The sequence below is a fragment of the Pleurodeles waltl genome, chromosome 3_2 (assembly GCF_031143425.1).
Source record: "Pleurodeles waltl isolate 20211129_DDA chromosome 3_2, aPleWal1.hap1.20221129, whole genome shotgun sequence".
In the NCBI taxonomy this organism is placed as follows: Eukaryota; Metazoa; Chordata; class Amphibia; order Caudata; family Salamandridae; genus Pleurodeles; species Pleurodeles waltl.
Window position 1 is genome coordinate 196,252,407 of NC_090441.1, and position 17,080 is coordinate 196,269,486.

At 44.8% G+C, this 17,080-nt stretch overlaps 1 protein-coding gene across 2 annotated transcripts in view; it reads right to left on the reverse strand.

Annotated features, from left to right (window-relative positions):
• Positions 1-17,080, reverse strand: part of SPEG (striated muscle enriched protein kinase) — a 1,321,813-nt gene that overhangs the window by 120,789 nt on the left and 1,183,944 nt on the right. For both annotated transcript variants that reach the window (XM_069227158.1, XM_069227157.1), the window contains exon 38: positions 1,303-1,526. In XM_069227158.1, coding sequence (XP_069083259.1) covers positions 1,303-1,526 — 224 coding nt within the window. The remainder of the gene's footprint in view (positions 1-1,302; positions 1,527-17,080) is intronic.

Below are 17,080 nucleotides of genomic sequence, written 5' to 3' on the forward strand. Positions count from 1 at the left end.
GAATTATGAGAGTATACATTTATATATATTTGTATATATGTATATATTTGTATGTATTGGTGTACATTCATGGCTATGTATTTTTTACGAATATGTGTTGATACTGTTTGCTATTATTTGTTTACCTTTTCTATAAAAGTTTTCTTGAAAATTGTCATGATGAGTATGGAATGTCAATATTCACCTATTCGTCTCAAAGGCACGTTAAAAATGGTGTAAACTGACGTCAGCACGCCGGCGAGGGCCTCTTATTGCCACGATGACGTCAGACGGAGCCGGGTGGAGTCGGGCAATTGTGACGTCCTCGCCGACGTGCAGAGCTGGAAAGAAGTTTCCGTTGAATGCTGCGCATTGGGGAGAATTCATTAGGTGAGGAATCCACAGGTAGTTGTATCCATCAAAATCCTACAATGAAGACAACAGCTTCCTTTATCGTAAAGGCTTTGATTTATCTGACTCATCTCGCTGAAGTAAACAACAACAGTAGCTCAACTTTCCACTAAATGGCTCCCACTGGTGGGGATTTTTTTTCTGGTGGGAGCCTCCACCTGATACTTCTTAGGCTTCTACACCAGGCCGTAGCTTTTGACCAGCTAAGAGTTTTCCCACAGCTGGCTTGAAATGACTAATCAAGAGGCAATCTGGCCCATGTTCTCCATCATACCCCCTCTCCTGATGTTTTTACTGTAGACCATTGCATCCTTTCATGAAACACTTACACAAGGACTCCAGTGTGCCTCCTCTTCTGGCCCTTACATACATACACCACTGTGCTCCCTCCTTTAGCAAACTTACATGTATACCTGAATGCAACTCTCCCTTACACACTTGCATATTTATTCCAATGTAACATAAGTTCCAGCTTTTATTCTACCTGGCATACTTAGACAGATAGTTCAGAGTGTTTCCTCTTCTTGCACACCTGCACATTTAATACACTGAAAGTTGAACTACTGTTGGTGTTCACTTGAGTAAAAGAGTCAGCAAACAAGTTGTCCAACTATTCCGCCTCCCTTGTTGAACTTGCATTTCTCTCTACCTCTGCCACTGGAACACACAAAAAAAATGCTTGGCTTACACAATATCTTGGTTTACTAAGAAATATACTAAGGGATTATTTGGCTTTTGGAACGCTTATGCATGTAACCAAATTTCCACTTCCAACTGTACACTTGCAAATGCAGACAGACTACCGAATGTGCCATTTCTTGACACATTGACATCATTGTATCCCCTTCTAAGGAACACTCTCAAACACCTACACGTATATTCCAACATTACTCCCTCTTCTGGCTCACTTACACATATACTCCAACGTGCCCACTCGGCGGCCTAGCTGTTTGAGCACCAGGGGATTGAAGGGCTGTGCGCAACCAAAGTCAATGATTTTGATGGTATTCATGTATGATACAATGATGTTCTCCGGCTTGATATCAAGGTGTATGATATGATGGTCGTGGAGAAACTCCAGGCCCTGCAGGATTTGAAGGATGTAGTTCACCACGTCATCCTCTGAGTACCGAAACCTGGGGAGGAGAATGGTGATAAAGCAGAAGGTGGATGAGCTTATCCAGCCACTTCATGGATTTACCAAGAGAGCAAACCGTGCAACACAAAGAACATATCACCTACTGGTAATGAGCATAAAATTATCAAATATGGAGAAAGAATAACACATATAGAACACAAAACAAAGAGAAGGGTCCTGAATGCCCTTCCCACTTATAGTTGTTATTTCAAATCTTTGTCAGTACCATCCCAAGAAGCTCATGTAGTTAGCAAATTCCTTCATGGAGACAATCCCTTTATGGGTAAATCCTTCCTCTTGCTTCTTCACAACTAGTGAAGTTCTCCAAAAGACGTTATCTTAAAACCTTTATATGGAGCCCTCGTGCACTGCATGCAACAGGTCAGTTCCACCATGGTTTTTACAATATGTACAAAACATTTAGACAAATAGTTAGAGGAAAGTGTAGTGATCTAGAAAAAAGCCTTGTTAAGACCTATGAAGTTGCAAAGGGATTACACAGTTGAGATAAAACATGGCACAACAATTAGATACTGAGACTGAAGCAAATATTGGGTTATATGGAGTCAAAATGTGAAGCTTGAAGACAGTGAGCTCTAGGGTCGGGTTTGCACAGTCTCCTTACTAATTGTTTTTTCATTTTGCACACTGCATGCTAGAGACTTTAATACTTTAGAAGTAAACTGAAGCTGGGAAGTGTGAAAAAACAGCTGATTGTGAAATTGACATTATATAAGTTGCTGAAGATGTGTATGCCATCTGCCAGATTCATACTATGTAAGGTCTCCTATGCAGATAACGTGTGAAATTGCTGGAGCAGGCAGAATTATCAGTTGAGGTGGAAATGGGCAATGCCCCATGGAAACAACGTGAGGTTCATAAGCTTGCAAAGTGAAACCACATGGATTCTGGCAGACGTAAGGGCCCCTAAACAATGTTTTTCCGCTAGAGAAGATGAATTTCACATAAACAAGAAGTCATGGGTTCAACTTGCTTCTGCATGACGGAAGCCTGAAGTGAGATAAGGCCCTACTAGGGAGCCGTGTTACAGAAAAGATGTGATGCTTAAAAACTATTTTTGTTACAGAAAGAATGCCATTCAGCCTCTTGAGGTACAATAATGGATCACAATCCCTGTGCATGTCAAATAGGATAAAAAGGACACACCTAAATTATGGCAGTAAAGGCACAATTTGTCATCTTCGTTAGGATCCAATGGTAGAATGACAACCATTTGCCTCAGGGTTGCTATTTGATTATTTCCAGGTAGCTTAGGTGACAGTCACATTCATATCTGAAAGAACCTAGTCTTAAATAGCTTCTTTTTCAGAGGGAGCCAGACCCTCAAGATTAGTGACAGGAAAGTTGTGGAGGATCACCGTCTTCTGCTCACCGACATTTGCTCAGGGGAAGAACCAAGATATTACTCTATGATAAACTCATGCTCTATGAGACTCAGAAGATAAAGTTACTCACCTGTAATCTTACTTCTCTTGCAGAGGAATCCTCATCAAAGCCATGTGCATTGAATAGTCCCACCTACGTGCAGGGATCCCAAAGCACTTTTAAAGAAAATGATGATGCCGCTAAGAAATCCAGGAGAAAAATGTGCACTTTTTTGTCCTCAAGAGGCCAAAGCCTATGTTTTTGGTGCTGCAAACAATGGGCTCGCTGGCTGAATTCAAAAGAATGTTTGCGAAGCTAATTGCAAGAAGGAGCATCCTTTGTGAATACTTTTTTTTTTTCTAATATATTTTTATTATTATATCTGCCAACAGGCGACACTTAAGAAAGATACAGGTGCATACATTTTCTCAGGGGAGCTGGTACATTGAGATTTTCTTGGTTGCCACATTTCCTGCTCCTGTGCGGGAGCCTCCCCCTCGTGCATGGCAAGGGGGGAATGTCCATTTGATGTGCATAATTGGCGCACCATATGAAATAGCGATAGAAAGAAGTTAAGGTATAGGGGAAAAACACAGAGAATAGTGTAGGAGCGGGTCGAGTGAGCGTCGTGAGGGAGGGGGCGGGGGATGCGAAAGAGAAGGATAAGATACAGGGGGAGTGCAACCCCTCCTTTAAGGTCCAACATGTCAGCCCCCAACCAGAGCCGCATGGAAATACCTACAGTCCTATAGTAGTACGGGGCGGGGTCGGGAGTCTGGTTCCCACTTGGCGTGAAGGCGGTGGCATAGCAGTCCCCAAGTAAAGGAAGCAGCCCGCCCCATTCGGGCAGGTAGTATAAGGAGGTGCTCCGTACCCTTAATTTAGGTCATCCCTAGAGAAACCGGTGTGTTTTTTTATTTTTATTTTTTATTCTTACCACATTTTGCTTAGCAATGTACTTGGGCTGCACTCGTATCTCATATCTTGGGTTACGTGTGTTGGTTTACGGCTTGTGGTGTGTGTGACAATGAACTCTTGTGTTGGGGTCCTAGGGTCATAGGTTAAGTGTCAGGTATTATCTGATATTTACTCATTTCAGGGAGGACGCTCGTCATCCTTGCTTTCTACAGCAGTCACAAAAGAGTTCCAAGTGTCCAGGCCCTTAACCAAGGTTCCTTTGTCCAGTAGGAGCTGCAGCGTCCGTGCCTCAGCTCTTGCCCACCGCAAAAGCTCAGCACGCCACTGGACAATTCCTGGAGCGCTCTGTGCTTTCCATTGCATGGCTATGAGGCGCCTATACATCACCAATGCTAGGGCAATACAACAAAATATGTGTTTACGTTTTTTGGGGCAAGGCCCTATGCCCAATAAGCATAATTCGGGACTGTGAGTTAGTGTAGTGTTTGTCCATTCGGCTAGCAAGGTTATTATATCATTCCATACGTTTCGAATTGGGGGACAGGCCCATGTCATGTGAAAGAAAGTGGCTTCAGTGGTTCCACATTTGGGACATGATTGCGGCGACTGAGGAAACATGCGCGATATACGATGCGGCAACAGGTATGTTTGGTGCACATAATTGAACTGCGTATATCGGAAGCGGGGGTTACGGGATACTTCAAAGATCATTCTCATGGCTTGGTTCCATGAGTGTTGTGTTAGGGGTTCTGATAGCACATGGTCCCATTTGCTTTTTGCTTGCTCCTGTGTGTGTTCGATGTGTGTGGTGAGAATTTTGTACGTATTTGATTTGCTTGCTGGGGCGGCTCTGCTTTCTAACAAGTCGTGGAGAGTGGGGGAGACAATAGGCTCTGCCTTGCCACTTTTCCATCGAGACCGTATTACTTGGCGTACTGCTCCGTAAGCTTTGAAGCTGCCTTGTCCTAGGGTATATTTGTCGGCCAATGTCTCGTATGTTTGCAGTTGTCCATCATTATATATGTCACCGATTGTGCGTATGCCCTTGTCTCCCCATACGTGCAAACCCAATTTGGTTGCTATTTTTGCGAGTTTCGGGAGAGCCAATAGTGGGATCTTAGGGGAATATTGTGGAATTTTATCGCCTAATAGTGCGAATCGGCCCCAGACCCAGTGCGCAGTGGTCAATAGGATGTTGCGTGGGTGTTTAGGGCACTCGCAGTTCATGAGATAATGCAATACCTAAGCTTTGCCGAGATCCGATAGGATCATTTGTGTTTCTGCATTAGTGGGGTTCCTGATCAAGGTATATATCCATTGCAGTTGAGCGGCAGCGTAATATAATTCAAATTGGGGGCCCCTAGTCCCCCCAGAGTTAGTGGTTGATATATTTTGGATAATGCTACACGTCTTCGGCCATTGCCACATATCAGAGCAGTCAGTAAACTGTTCAAGGGTTTGAGGAGGAAGCAGGCAGTACCAGCGGCAGGGCCATCAAAAAATACAGGAGGCGTGGTAATAGTATCATCTTTGCTATGGCTACTCTGCCCATAGGCGATAGTGGGAGCGAACACCAGAAGGGCAGGGAGCCCCTTATGGATCTGATCACTTGGCCGAGGTTGCCTTCCTTTAGGTCCCGGCTATCGTGATATATGTTTATTCCTAGGTACTTAAAGGTTGCGTGACACCACTTCAAGTCACCCGGTGTGGAGGATATACTGTGAATTTCAGGGACCGGGCGCATAGGAAATATGCACGATTTTGACCGGTTCACCCTCAGTCCAGCCACCGAGCCAAATAGCTGTAGTAGGTTCAATAGGCCAGGCAGTGATTCCGTGTGATCGCGGAGGAAAATTAGTGCATCATCTGCATACAAGGATACTATTCGATGTGTCCAGCCATCGTGGATGCCCCAGGCCGGGGCCAATTGGCGGAGACGAGCAGCCAGTGGCTCAATGGCCAGTGCAAACAGGAGCGGGGATAGTGGGCATCCCTGCCTGGTACCTCTTTCTATATTGAGTGGCTCAAATATCGTTTCGCCTGTCTTGACCCTCACCGTTGGATTGGCGTAAAGCACTTTCACCCAGGCAACATAAGTCTGTCCAAATCCCATGCGACTGAGCGTTTCAATCAGGAAGGGCCATCCTAATGTATCAAACGCTTTTTCTATATCTAGTGATACTGCCACCTGGTGATAATCGCCCACTGGGGAGTTCTCCATTAGGTGCAGTAAATTCCGAATGTTGCTGAAAGTGTTAGGGCCATGGATAAAGCCAGATTGGTATTGATGTACCAGTTCTGATATGTATGGAAGCAGACAATTGGCTAGGATTTTACCAAGTAATTTGCAGTCTGTGTTTAGCAACAATAATGGCCTGTATGAGCATACATCCAATGGATCGCAGCCCACTTTGGGCAACACCGCTATCAGTGCTTCACGCCAAGTGTCAGAAAGCTTGCCCCGTCTTAGGGCTTCTGTTAACATTGCTAGATATGGAGTCAAAGTTTGGGACGAAAACGTACTATAATATGCCGTCGCTACCGGGGGCCTTGCCATGTGTTAATTGTTGTAATACCTGTTGTACTTCTGTGAGATCTATTGGTCTATCTAGGTCTGCTACCTGATTATCCGTTAATCGGTTTAGGGCAATGCCGTTAAAGAACTTGCTTAATTGTGTTGCTGTAGGAGGGGGTTGCGCTTTGTATAGTAAGCCATAGTACTCTCTAAAGGCACTGTTTATCTCCGCTTGTGTATTAACTATTAATCCTGTATCTAGGCGGATGGCGCCTATAGGGGAATTCCAACGCTCATTTCTTATGAGCCAAGCCAGTAATTTGCCAGATCTGTCCCCTTCTGCGTGTGTGCGGGCCATGTAATGTCGGTGGTCGAAGTACCTGAGTCTGTTGTCTGTCTCGTTCCATTGACCACGGATATCGGAGAGCTCTGCTTGTGTGATCGTGCCTTCTGCAAATTTGCACTCTGAGGAATGTACCTCTTGTTCTAACTTACGGAGCTCACGTGTCAGTGTTTGACGTACTCCCACTGTCGTTGATATACATATCCCCCTTATGACTGCCTTGTGTGCATCCCACTCGATAGCTCTAGAGCTTGTTGTCCCATCATTTTTCGTGAAGTATGAAGAGATGTGCGGAGCCATCTCTTTTCTGAACGGAGGATCGTGTAGGAGTTGAGTTTGTAGGCGGCAGGTTGGAATACAGGCACGGGGTCTACCCCATCTAATGTGTGTGATAAGTGGGCAGTGATCCGAAATTACCCTGGCGGCATTGTTTGCACCTGTTATTCTATGTGTTAGATCCTGTGAGGTAAGAATGAGGTCAATGCGGGTGTGGAGGAGGTGCACTGGGGAGTAGTAGGAGTATTCTCTATCGTGTGGGTGCAGATGTCTCCATATATCTATCAGGCGGCGATCTGCCATCCATGATTATAGTGTCTGAGAGTTTTCCGCTATTGGGGCCGTCACCAGGGGGGATGTGATCTATCCAACTCTATTTGCGGTACGCAGTTCATGTCCCCTCCCCATATGCAGGGCGTGGTTAAATCATTTGTTAGTTGTGGTATCGTTTTTTGTAGGAATTCGCCTTGTCTGACATTCGGGACATATAGCCAATTTATCATTAACGCCTCCCCATCTAGCGACCCCATCAGCTGTATAAATCTGCCATCCTTGTCTGTTGTGCTACGTTGTACTGTATAGGGAACCCCTGGGGATATCCAGATCAGCACCCCTCTGGCAAAGGACGAGTTGCCAGAACCATAGATTAGTCCCGTCCATCTCTTTTCTAGCCGTGTAATATCTTCTGGGGTAATGTGGGTCTCTTGGAGAATTGCTATGTGGATATGGTGGCGTTTTAGATACGTGTGTATCCTATTACCTTTTTTTTATTCCTACCATGCCCTTCACGTTCCATGTTATTATGTTATATACTGGTTCCTTGGTCATTGTTTTGAGTGGTGTTGTGGGGAACTATGTGAGGTATTCCCAAGATCCCAGTCCTACACTCGTCCGCTATTTGCCGCTAGCCCATGGCACTCGCGCCCCAGCCGCCCCATCCGTGCCTCCCACACCCGCCCGCCCGCAACTCCGGTCCCAAAATAGGAGGAATAATCCCAGGATGGGAGAGAAAAAGACAAGAAAAAGAAAAGGAATAACAGCAAAAAGGATATTCCGGGCAGAGCCCGGTTTTAAACAGCATGGCACAACCAGTGCCTAAGTTAACATCTTGGTAGTTCAGTTCCATTCGGGTACCATTCATGTAGCCGGGGGCGTAGATTTACTGAGGTCGGGTCCCTGTTTGGCCCACCTCCAGGATGATGCTTTCCCTGCGTGATCCTGTGTATGGCCGTGTCATACAGTGAATATCAGTTAATGCTGCAAGAACGGCCATCAGCTGGTTCCCCTTCAAAGGCCGCTGCTGTCCTTGGCGTGCACCTACAGAGGGGGGGGGAGATCTCGCCCCGGTCTCCGCACCGCCTGGGCAGGCGCGACGGGCACCCACTCCGGTCCGCTAGAGTTCGTCTGCCAAGCGCGGAGTGAGGTTAGGGCTGACCAGCAGTGGGGAGGGGGATGGGCTGGAGTCCCCTCCTTGTGAGGTTGTGTCGTTAGTGTCTGTTTTGCTTCTGGTGTCTATTAATGATCGGGTGAAAGAGCTGGTTTCCTTTAAAGTTTGTGCTTGCTCTGCTGCCATTTGTGATTTTGTTGGGCGCGATGTTGCTTTCGATTTTTCATTCCTTCTGGAGCTGGTGGTGGTCCATTCTTCGTTCGCTGTATCTTCCTTGGCTGGGTCCACCAAGCCTTTAGCAAGAATCCAGGTCCATGCGTCTTCAGGTGGGGAAAATATAAGAGTTTTTTCATCTATTACTATTCATAGGCGTGCTGGGAACATAAGTGAGTAGGTGATATTGTGTTCATGCAATAATTGTTTGACCTTGACATATGCCACTCTTTTGCGCTGTACTTCCAGCGTATAATCTGGGTAAGCCGTTACATTGCTAGTTGCCAAACTAATTGAGTTAGAGGTTCTAAAGTGTTGGAGAACTGAGTCTCTTTCTCTATAGTTTAGGAACCGCACTATCAGAGGGCGAGGTGGCGCTCCGGGCCAAGGGGGTCTGCCCGGGATTCTGTGAGCTCTGTCTATCACTGGGGTTTTGGCGGAGTCTTGTATGTTCAGTATGTTTTTCAGCCAGTTCTCTATGAATTCCTCTGCTTTAGGGGTCTCAAGTCGTTCTGGTATACCGAGAAATCTGATGTTGTTGCGTCTTGAGCGGCCTTCCGCGTCTTCAACCCTGCGTTGTAGCTGAGCTAAATCCGTTTCCATTTGTTGGATTTTGGTTCTCACGTCTGCCACTTCTGGTTGGACGGTTTTTAATGCTGGTTCTGTATTGTGCACCCTTTCTGTTAATTTACAGTGGTCAGCGCGGAGCAGTGAGACTTCCGCAGCGTTGATTTTCCCCTCCAATGACGATTTAAGCCCATATTTATACTTTTTTAGCGCCGCATTTGAGTTGTTTTTTTATGCAAAAGCAGCACAAACTTACAAAATAAAATTGTATTTTGTAGGTTTGCGCTGATTTTGCGTAAAAAAACAACGCAAATGCGGCGCTATAAAAGTATAAATATGGGCCTTAGTGTCCATTATTGCTTGCATGATTTTATCAAATTGGAGGGAATGCGTGCAAATAGTTTCATTCAGTTGGAGAAGTGTTGCTGATTGCATGTCCGATTGGGCTGCAGGTGGGGGGGTGGGGTCACCACCCATGCAGGTCCCCGGTTTGGGGTGTTTTGGTTTGACTATGGCTTTTACCCAATTGCTTCCCTGCCAGATACACGAGTCAGGGCCAAGTTGGGTGGAATCGCCAGGGGGTGCAAGAAGGACGCTTGCGGAAGCCCCCGCAAAACAGACAGGCAATGTAGGACAGCCGGAAGGGTAGATATGTTCTGCGCTGATTGAGCTCTCGGCTGGGCCTTCTGAGTCGTATTAGTTAAGGATATCAGCTTTCTACTTGGTATGTATCCCAGGGAGAGGCCTTGAATTTCTGTCGGTTTTGGAGTGGTGTAGGCCGCTTGAGTCTCCCTTGTGTTAGTTTGAGTCTTTACGGATTTCCTCAGCAGCTGGTCGTCGTTGCCATAATACGGGACACGATCAGGCATGTAGAGTGTATCCCCTGCGATACATTGAAGGAGAGGGGATATTCTACTAATGCGGCTGGTAGTGCTGTGTATTTGTGGGACGGGGGCAGTGACTCAAGAAATTTGTTTGCCCAATACCGCAAGCAATTATGCGCCTAGTTGTGCAGTTACTGGCTGTTCACCTTGCATAGTGGTTGCGCTCACAGCCCCATGCACCCACGGGACGTCTAGTGCACTAGCCCGCTCGACTCCCAGCTCACCTTCTTTCTTGTTGTTCTCCTCCTATCCCTCATGGCATCCTGTGGTTTTATTGCCATTTCAGGCTGGGCATTTTGCTACTAAATGTTGAACTTCCGGCGGTGTCTGCAGCTTCTTCACCCAGGTAGTAGATTTAACTGGTGTCCGTTTATTATATTTCCTCCGTTTTTGGGTCACCCCTATTATCGTCTCCGTGGATCATCTGGAAGTCGGCCCCTAAGGCCGCCCCTGAGCGCTCGGCCCAGGCCCCGGTATGGGCGGCACCCGATCCCGTCGGGGGCCGCGACCCGTCGATCGAAGCCCAGCGCGGTCCTTACAGAAGCGCGTTTGCCAGTCGAACGGAGGAAGGAGCCGGCTCCCATGCACCGCACGCGTGTGCCCAGCCGCGGCACGTGTTCTTCCAGGCCGCCCGGTTGGGGCACGCTGAGTCTGGGCCCAGCACGCGCGGCCCACCCCAGCAGGTATGGTCCTCGGCTCCCGGAGCAGCTCCGCCGCGCTCAGCAGAGAGAAGCCCCGGAGAGAGCTCGTAGGGTCCAAGTAACCGCGTCAGTGCCACCATCCATCACGCAGCGCGAACGAGCGAGTCTTGCAGCCCCAGGCGACGCCAGCTCCGCCGACTCAGCGTCCCTGATACCTCGCTCCAGGTGGCACCTCCGTGGATCGCGAGTCCTCGGCTCTGCTCCCGGTAGTGTAGGGAAGCCTATGCCCATGTCAGTTGACGGCCAAGGATGTAGCAGGGCAGGATATTTCAAATATTGGTGGGCCGTGAGTGGAGCTCTTTGTTCAAGCGTCCGCTCTGGCAGCCATCTTAGCCACGCCCCTCCTTTGTGAATACTTTCAATCAATTTCCTTTAGAGACGATAAAAGTTCAGAAGGCATTATTATTTTCATTGTGGATTTAAAGTCTGTTTTATTTGAAGAGCAGGGTGCCATTGAAGAACCACCATTTGCATTCTGTCCATAGGACACATGGATGCAAGACGACAAGAAGACATGAAGGCTCTTTAAATGCACAAAGCCATGCTCTGGTGTCGTACTAGAGGTGAAGAATACCTTTCAGCAGAGGGAGAGCCCTGCAGATTCAAAGATCTGCCCTGTTACCATACAATAAATGTTATCTTTTAAAAGGGATCAGTCTGTACTAGGTTTGGTGACTGAAATTCTCAGACTTAAATGAGTGGTTCAGAGTAAATAATTCATTACCAATTGCATGTTAAATAATTTCAAAACCCAATAGTGACTCCTGAGGACTCTACATGTAACTATCTCAACAACAGCAGTTGCTCGATTGACGAATACTTCCTGTTATTTAACAAACTCTGACATCTTTTATCAGCTTCCTTATTTGAGAAGGTGTACTATTCTGACAAGTGCCAAAGTCTAGTAGTTTGAAAGATGTGCATTATATGACATTCACATGATTTATTTTTTACAGAAACATGTTCACCCTTCTGCAGGCCTGCAGTAGAAGGAATGGTTTCTTACCTGTAATCCTAGTTCTCTATCACAGGGATCTCTACTGAAGTTATAAGCAGGGATCCCGGAACACTTTTTAATAATATGCTTCTTAAGTGTAGAAGGCTAGAAGAAACACTTAAGACACACATTTTTGTAGCCTACAAGCAAGGCTACATTGGCCAATTGCTTCAGAATAAATTTAAAAAGGGTAATAAATATATATAACACAGGCAAAATAACTGAAATTGTGATGTTTGACTGTTTAAATCTTTCACATACCCTTTTCTAAAAAGAGAAAGATGAAAGAAGAAAGGACGATGCAGCCCAATATGATGCTGTTATGTAAATGAGTAAAGGGCGTCTGCTCTTTTAAGGACTCCGAGCCCTCCAGTGTCCCATCATGCCCAGGGGGTGTCAGTTGTCTCAGTTCTTTTTTTACTGAGGCAGTGGAAGTATTAGAAAGTACATTTGTCCAATAGGCATCTCTGCTTCTTCCACCAGGGAGGAGGGTGGGTTGCTTATGACTTCAATGGAGATTCCCCTAGAGAGAACTAGAATTACAGGTAAGAAGCCATTCCTTCTCTCTCTTAGGTAATACCCATTGATTTTCATAAGTACTAGAGTAGTAACGCCATCCCCACAAACTGCAGTGGAAAAGGTCCAGAGACGATCAACAGACCAAATTAAGCAAATATATCTCTCAGGAAGGCCAGTCTTACTTGAGCATCTGTACTCAAATCTGAATCCCAACAATAGTGTTTGGTAAAAGTGTGAACAGATCTACATGAAGGTGCTTTAGAGATTTCAGCGACTGGTACATTTCTTTAGCCTTAGCCTTTAGCTGCTTTCCCTCTAGTGGAATGCGCTTCAGGACTGACAAACAGAATTTTATTAGCTTTCTGGTAGCATAACAGAATGCAAGACACTATCTATCTGGATATAGACCAGGTAGCTCCAACCAGTCGATCGTGAGCTACCAGTAGCTCCCAGACACCTTCAGAGTAACTCGTAGCCTTGAGTCCATTTTTAAATAAGCACAAGGTCACATTTTTCTTTTAAGGTTAAGGGAAGGCTGTGTTTACTTTACATTATTATGATCAGGCTTCCGATAGCATAGCCTGATAATGAGCAGTGCTCAGTCAGATTTATAGGACAGGCTGTGGCACAGAGGTGAAGAACTGAAGCACTGAAGTATGTAGCTTTTAAATAAAAGTCCTTTTTGATTCAATATTAGAGTGTGAGAACAAAATGATGTTTTGGAATGCTTTTAAATGGGAGAAAAATAAAATGAAAAGTTACCTTAATGATTACCTCTTCATTTTAATTTATTCCCATTTCAAAGTGTCACATTTACAGGCACAAGCCAAGGCATTTTGCTCCCAGTGGCCAGTAGGCACTGTGCTCTATTTATATCTGAAATTTTTTCATTTTTTTTAAATGGGAGAAATATAAAGTAAAGAAAACCTTTTCTATGTATCATTAAGTCGTAATGTCTTTCTCCACTTTCAAATAAGCCAATTACCCCTTAAAATGTTATGAAGCATGTTTCTTCACTTAAATTGTTATCATTTAAACAAGTGTATTTTTCTTTTCTAAATATGGTACCATGTCTACAGGTCACCTGATGTTTGTAAATTAGACACTTGGAAATGGGAGAACATTTAAATGATGAGTTTTATGGAATCTATATAAACAAAGTTAACTTTTTAGTTTAATTTTGTCGACACAGAGCCATATAAGTAAAAAATACAGCCATAATTTTAAGTGGAAGAAATTTAAAGTGCAGAAAAAAGTTCCATATTCTGAACATATTTGCAGAACATTTTTCTGCACTTTAAATTACGCTCATTTAAAAAAAATGGTTGCATGTTTGTGTTATACAAGGAACAATACCACATAGTGCAAAAGGTATATCCTGTACCACAAGTACATTCAAGACAGTCTCACAGTACCTGTACACATATATCCCATTCATACGCATGAATATTCATACATCCCCAAAGACCACGGTCTCACTGGCAACTCTGTCACGTGCCTCTAGTCAAAGTATTTTGTTCAAATAATAGTATCTGACTCTATGTATGCTAGGCTTAAGGTCAATTAAACTAGGTGTTGGGGCATCAGGTAACAATGTGCAAGTTGCTAGCCTTCAGTAGCTTACAATGAATTTCACTGATCAGAAACAGCTAATATAGACTATTTAGACATGGTTTAACCTGTACAGACTGGCCACTAGTTAACAAACAATTGGTGTGACTTGCGGATGTCTTTTGTCTTGTCCAGATAACATGTTAAGACTCGCCTGACATCTAGGGTATGGAGAGCCCTTTCAGCTGGTGTAGAAGAGTGCTGAAAGAAAGTAGGTACAGAAATGGTCTGATTAATGTGGAAATCTTAAATCACTTTCAGAAAGAATTTTGGATGAGTCCTCATAACCACCTTACTATTATGGAATACCGTGTATGGTTCGTGAGAGCCACAAGGAAAGCAACTTTCCAAGAAAGGTGTTGTAATGAGGATTCATGAATGGGCTCAAAAGGGACCTGCATAAGATGTGAAAGGACTATGTTCAATTCCAAGGAGGGGATGTATGTCGTATTGGAGGGAAATCTTCTTCAAGCTCTCTAAAAAGTCCTTAATAATCAGTATTTTGAAAAAAATGTCTGTAGGCAGTAATTGCCCCCAAATGGAATTTGATATAAGAGAAATGTAAGATTGATTTAGCCAGGTAAAGCAAGTATGGAAGTATTGCTTCTTCTTGGCAATAGGTTGGATCAGAGTCCTTCTCAGAACACCAGATACAGAATCTTTTCCATTTAAACAAATAAGCAGAAAGTGTTGATGGACATTTTGCCTCTTTGACAATGTTCATGCAGTCTTATGGCAGAATCAAATGCCCAAATTCTACTATCTCAGCTCAGGAGCCATGCTCCCAAACTCAAAGAGGAGAGATTGCAGTGAATCATTTGGCCTCCAAATTTTGTGAAATTGTCCAGACCACATGGCAGTCTCATGTGTGGATGCTCCAACATGTGGAGAACGTCTGTGAACCACCACTCCTTGGGCCACTCTGGAGCTATAAAGATTATTCTGGCCCGCAAGTACAACAGATTGTTGAGAACTGATGGAATCAGGGACATCAGAGGGAAAGCGTATAGAAATTTGTCAGACCAGTTGATCCATAGCATATTCCCCAGTGTCCCTGGTTGGCAGTACCTTGAGGCAAAGTATGGCCATTTTTTGCTTTCTGTGGTTGCAAATAAGTCTATTTGAGGAAAAAAAAACATGTTCAATATGCCTTGTACGACCTCATTGTGAAGAACCCATTTGTGGTTTTCCAGAAGAACCCTGCTTTGAGAGTCTGTCTGAATATTTTGACCCCTTGAAAGATGAGTTGGAGTGATCCTCAGGTCTCTGACTATCAGCTAACTGCATATTGCCTCGGCTTTGAGAGACAATGGCATTGATCTTGTCCCCCCTTCCTTGTTCAAATAGCACATTGTCGTTTTGTCGGGCAGGGATTTTGTCCTGAAGGTCGTAGAAAAACATTCAGTGCCAGGTGAAGCACACGTACCTTGAGGAGATAGATATAATAAGTCAATTCCCTAGGGGACCAAGTTACCTGGATCTGAAGATGATCCATGTGCGCCTCCCAACCAAACAGAGAGGCATCTGTTACTACCGGCTGAGAGGGAACATTCTGATGAAAAGGCATCCCTTGCAGGAGATTTGTTGGTGAACACCACCATTTCAAGTATTGTTTTGCTTTGAGAGAGAGAGTAATCTTGTCCTCCCAATTGCCTGAGCATTGGCCCCACTGATCCTCTAGACAACCTTCAAATGGTTTTGTGGAGACGTGCATTTGGAGTCATAAAAATGCACAAAGCTATGAAGCCTTAGAGAGATGACAATTTTCTCACAATAACTTTTATGAGAGAGTGACACTTCAGATGGATCAATAACAGTCTCTCCTCCGAAGGGAACACTCTTGCTTGTAGTGTGTCAATGGTAGTCCCTTGGCAATGCAGAGACTAGAGAAGATATCCACTTGTTGTAACTGACATGCAGCCCTAGTGTGTCGAGAAAATTAATCGTCAATTGGGTTTGGGCCGCTTGTTGAGTTGATGTCTTGATGAGTTAGTCGCCTAGGTATGGACAAATAAATGTTCGGAGTCTACTGAGATGTGCTGCGACCACTGCCATACATTTGGAGAATGTTCTAGGGGCCGATTTGAGGCCTAAAGGAAGTACCTTGTATTGGTAGTGATTGTGACCCCCTACAAATCTCAGGAACCTGCAGTGTGTTCTGGCTATTGGAACATGAAAGTATGCATCCTGGAGCTCTATCGAACAAAGCCAGTCTTCTTGATGGATTTGGGGGATAAATTTGATGAAGGTACAGCATTCAAAATGTTTCTCTTCCAATTCATTTGTTGGTGAGTTTGTCATCCAATATTGGTCTGAATTAGTTTTTGGGGCTTTTCTTTTCCCCCAAAAAATACCAGGAATAAATGCCTGTGCATCATTATTTGTGAGAAATGATCTCCACTGCTGGCTTGTGCAGTAGGATGTTTACTTCTGATCTTAGTATCTGCATATGTTTGTTGGAAGGTTTTGGTGCGATGTTTGGGGGAGGGCTGGAAAACCTGAGAGAATACCCATTCCACACAACATTCGAAACCCAGGCATTTTTCGTGATGGATTGCCGCTCTGTCAGGATATGAGAAATACTTCCCTGAAAGAGGAAAAGTGGAAGAGTAGGAGGCAGTGATTCATTGTTTGAAGCCTGCTGGAGTCTTTCCTGCTGGGCAGGCTGATGGGCAGATCATCCCCTAGGGAGACAACGTTGTTGGTGTTGAAAAGGTCTTTGTTGTTGCGGCTGTTGTTGATTTTGTAATCACTGAGAGGTGTGAACCCTCTGTGGGAAGAATGTCACGTACAGCTGTAGGAAAGTACCATCTTGCCTGGCATGTTACCCCCAATTTTACAGGTATGTAAGTTTGTTTTTGCCTGTCTCACTGGGATCTTGCTAGCCAGGACCCCAGTGCTCATAGTTAGTGGCCTGAATGTGTGTACCTGTGTAGTGACTAACTGTGTCACTGAGGCTCTGCTAACCAGAACCTCAGTGCTTATGCTCTCTCTGCCTTTAAAATTGTAACTATAGGTTAGTGACCATTTTTACCAATTCTAATTGGCACACTGGAACACCCTTATAATTCCCTAGTATATGGTACCTAGGTACTCAGGGTATTGGGGTTCCAGGAGATCCCTACGGGCTGCAGCATTTCTTTTGCCACCCATAGGGAGCTCAGACAAATCTCACACAGGACTGCCACTGCAGCCTGAGTGAAATAACGCACATGTTATTTCACAGCCATTTTCA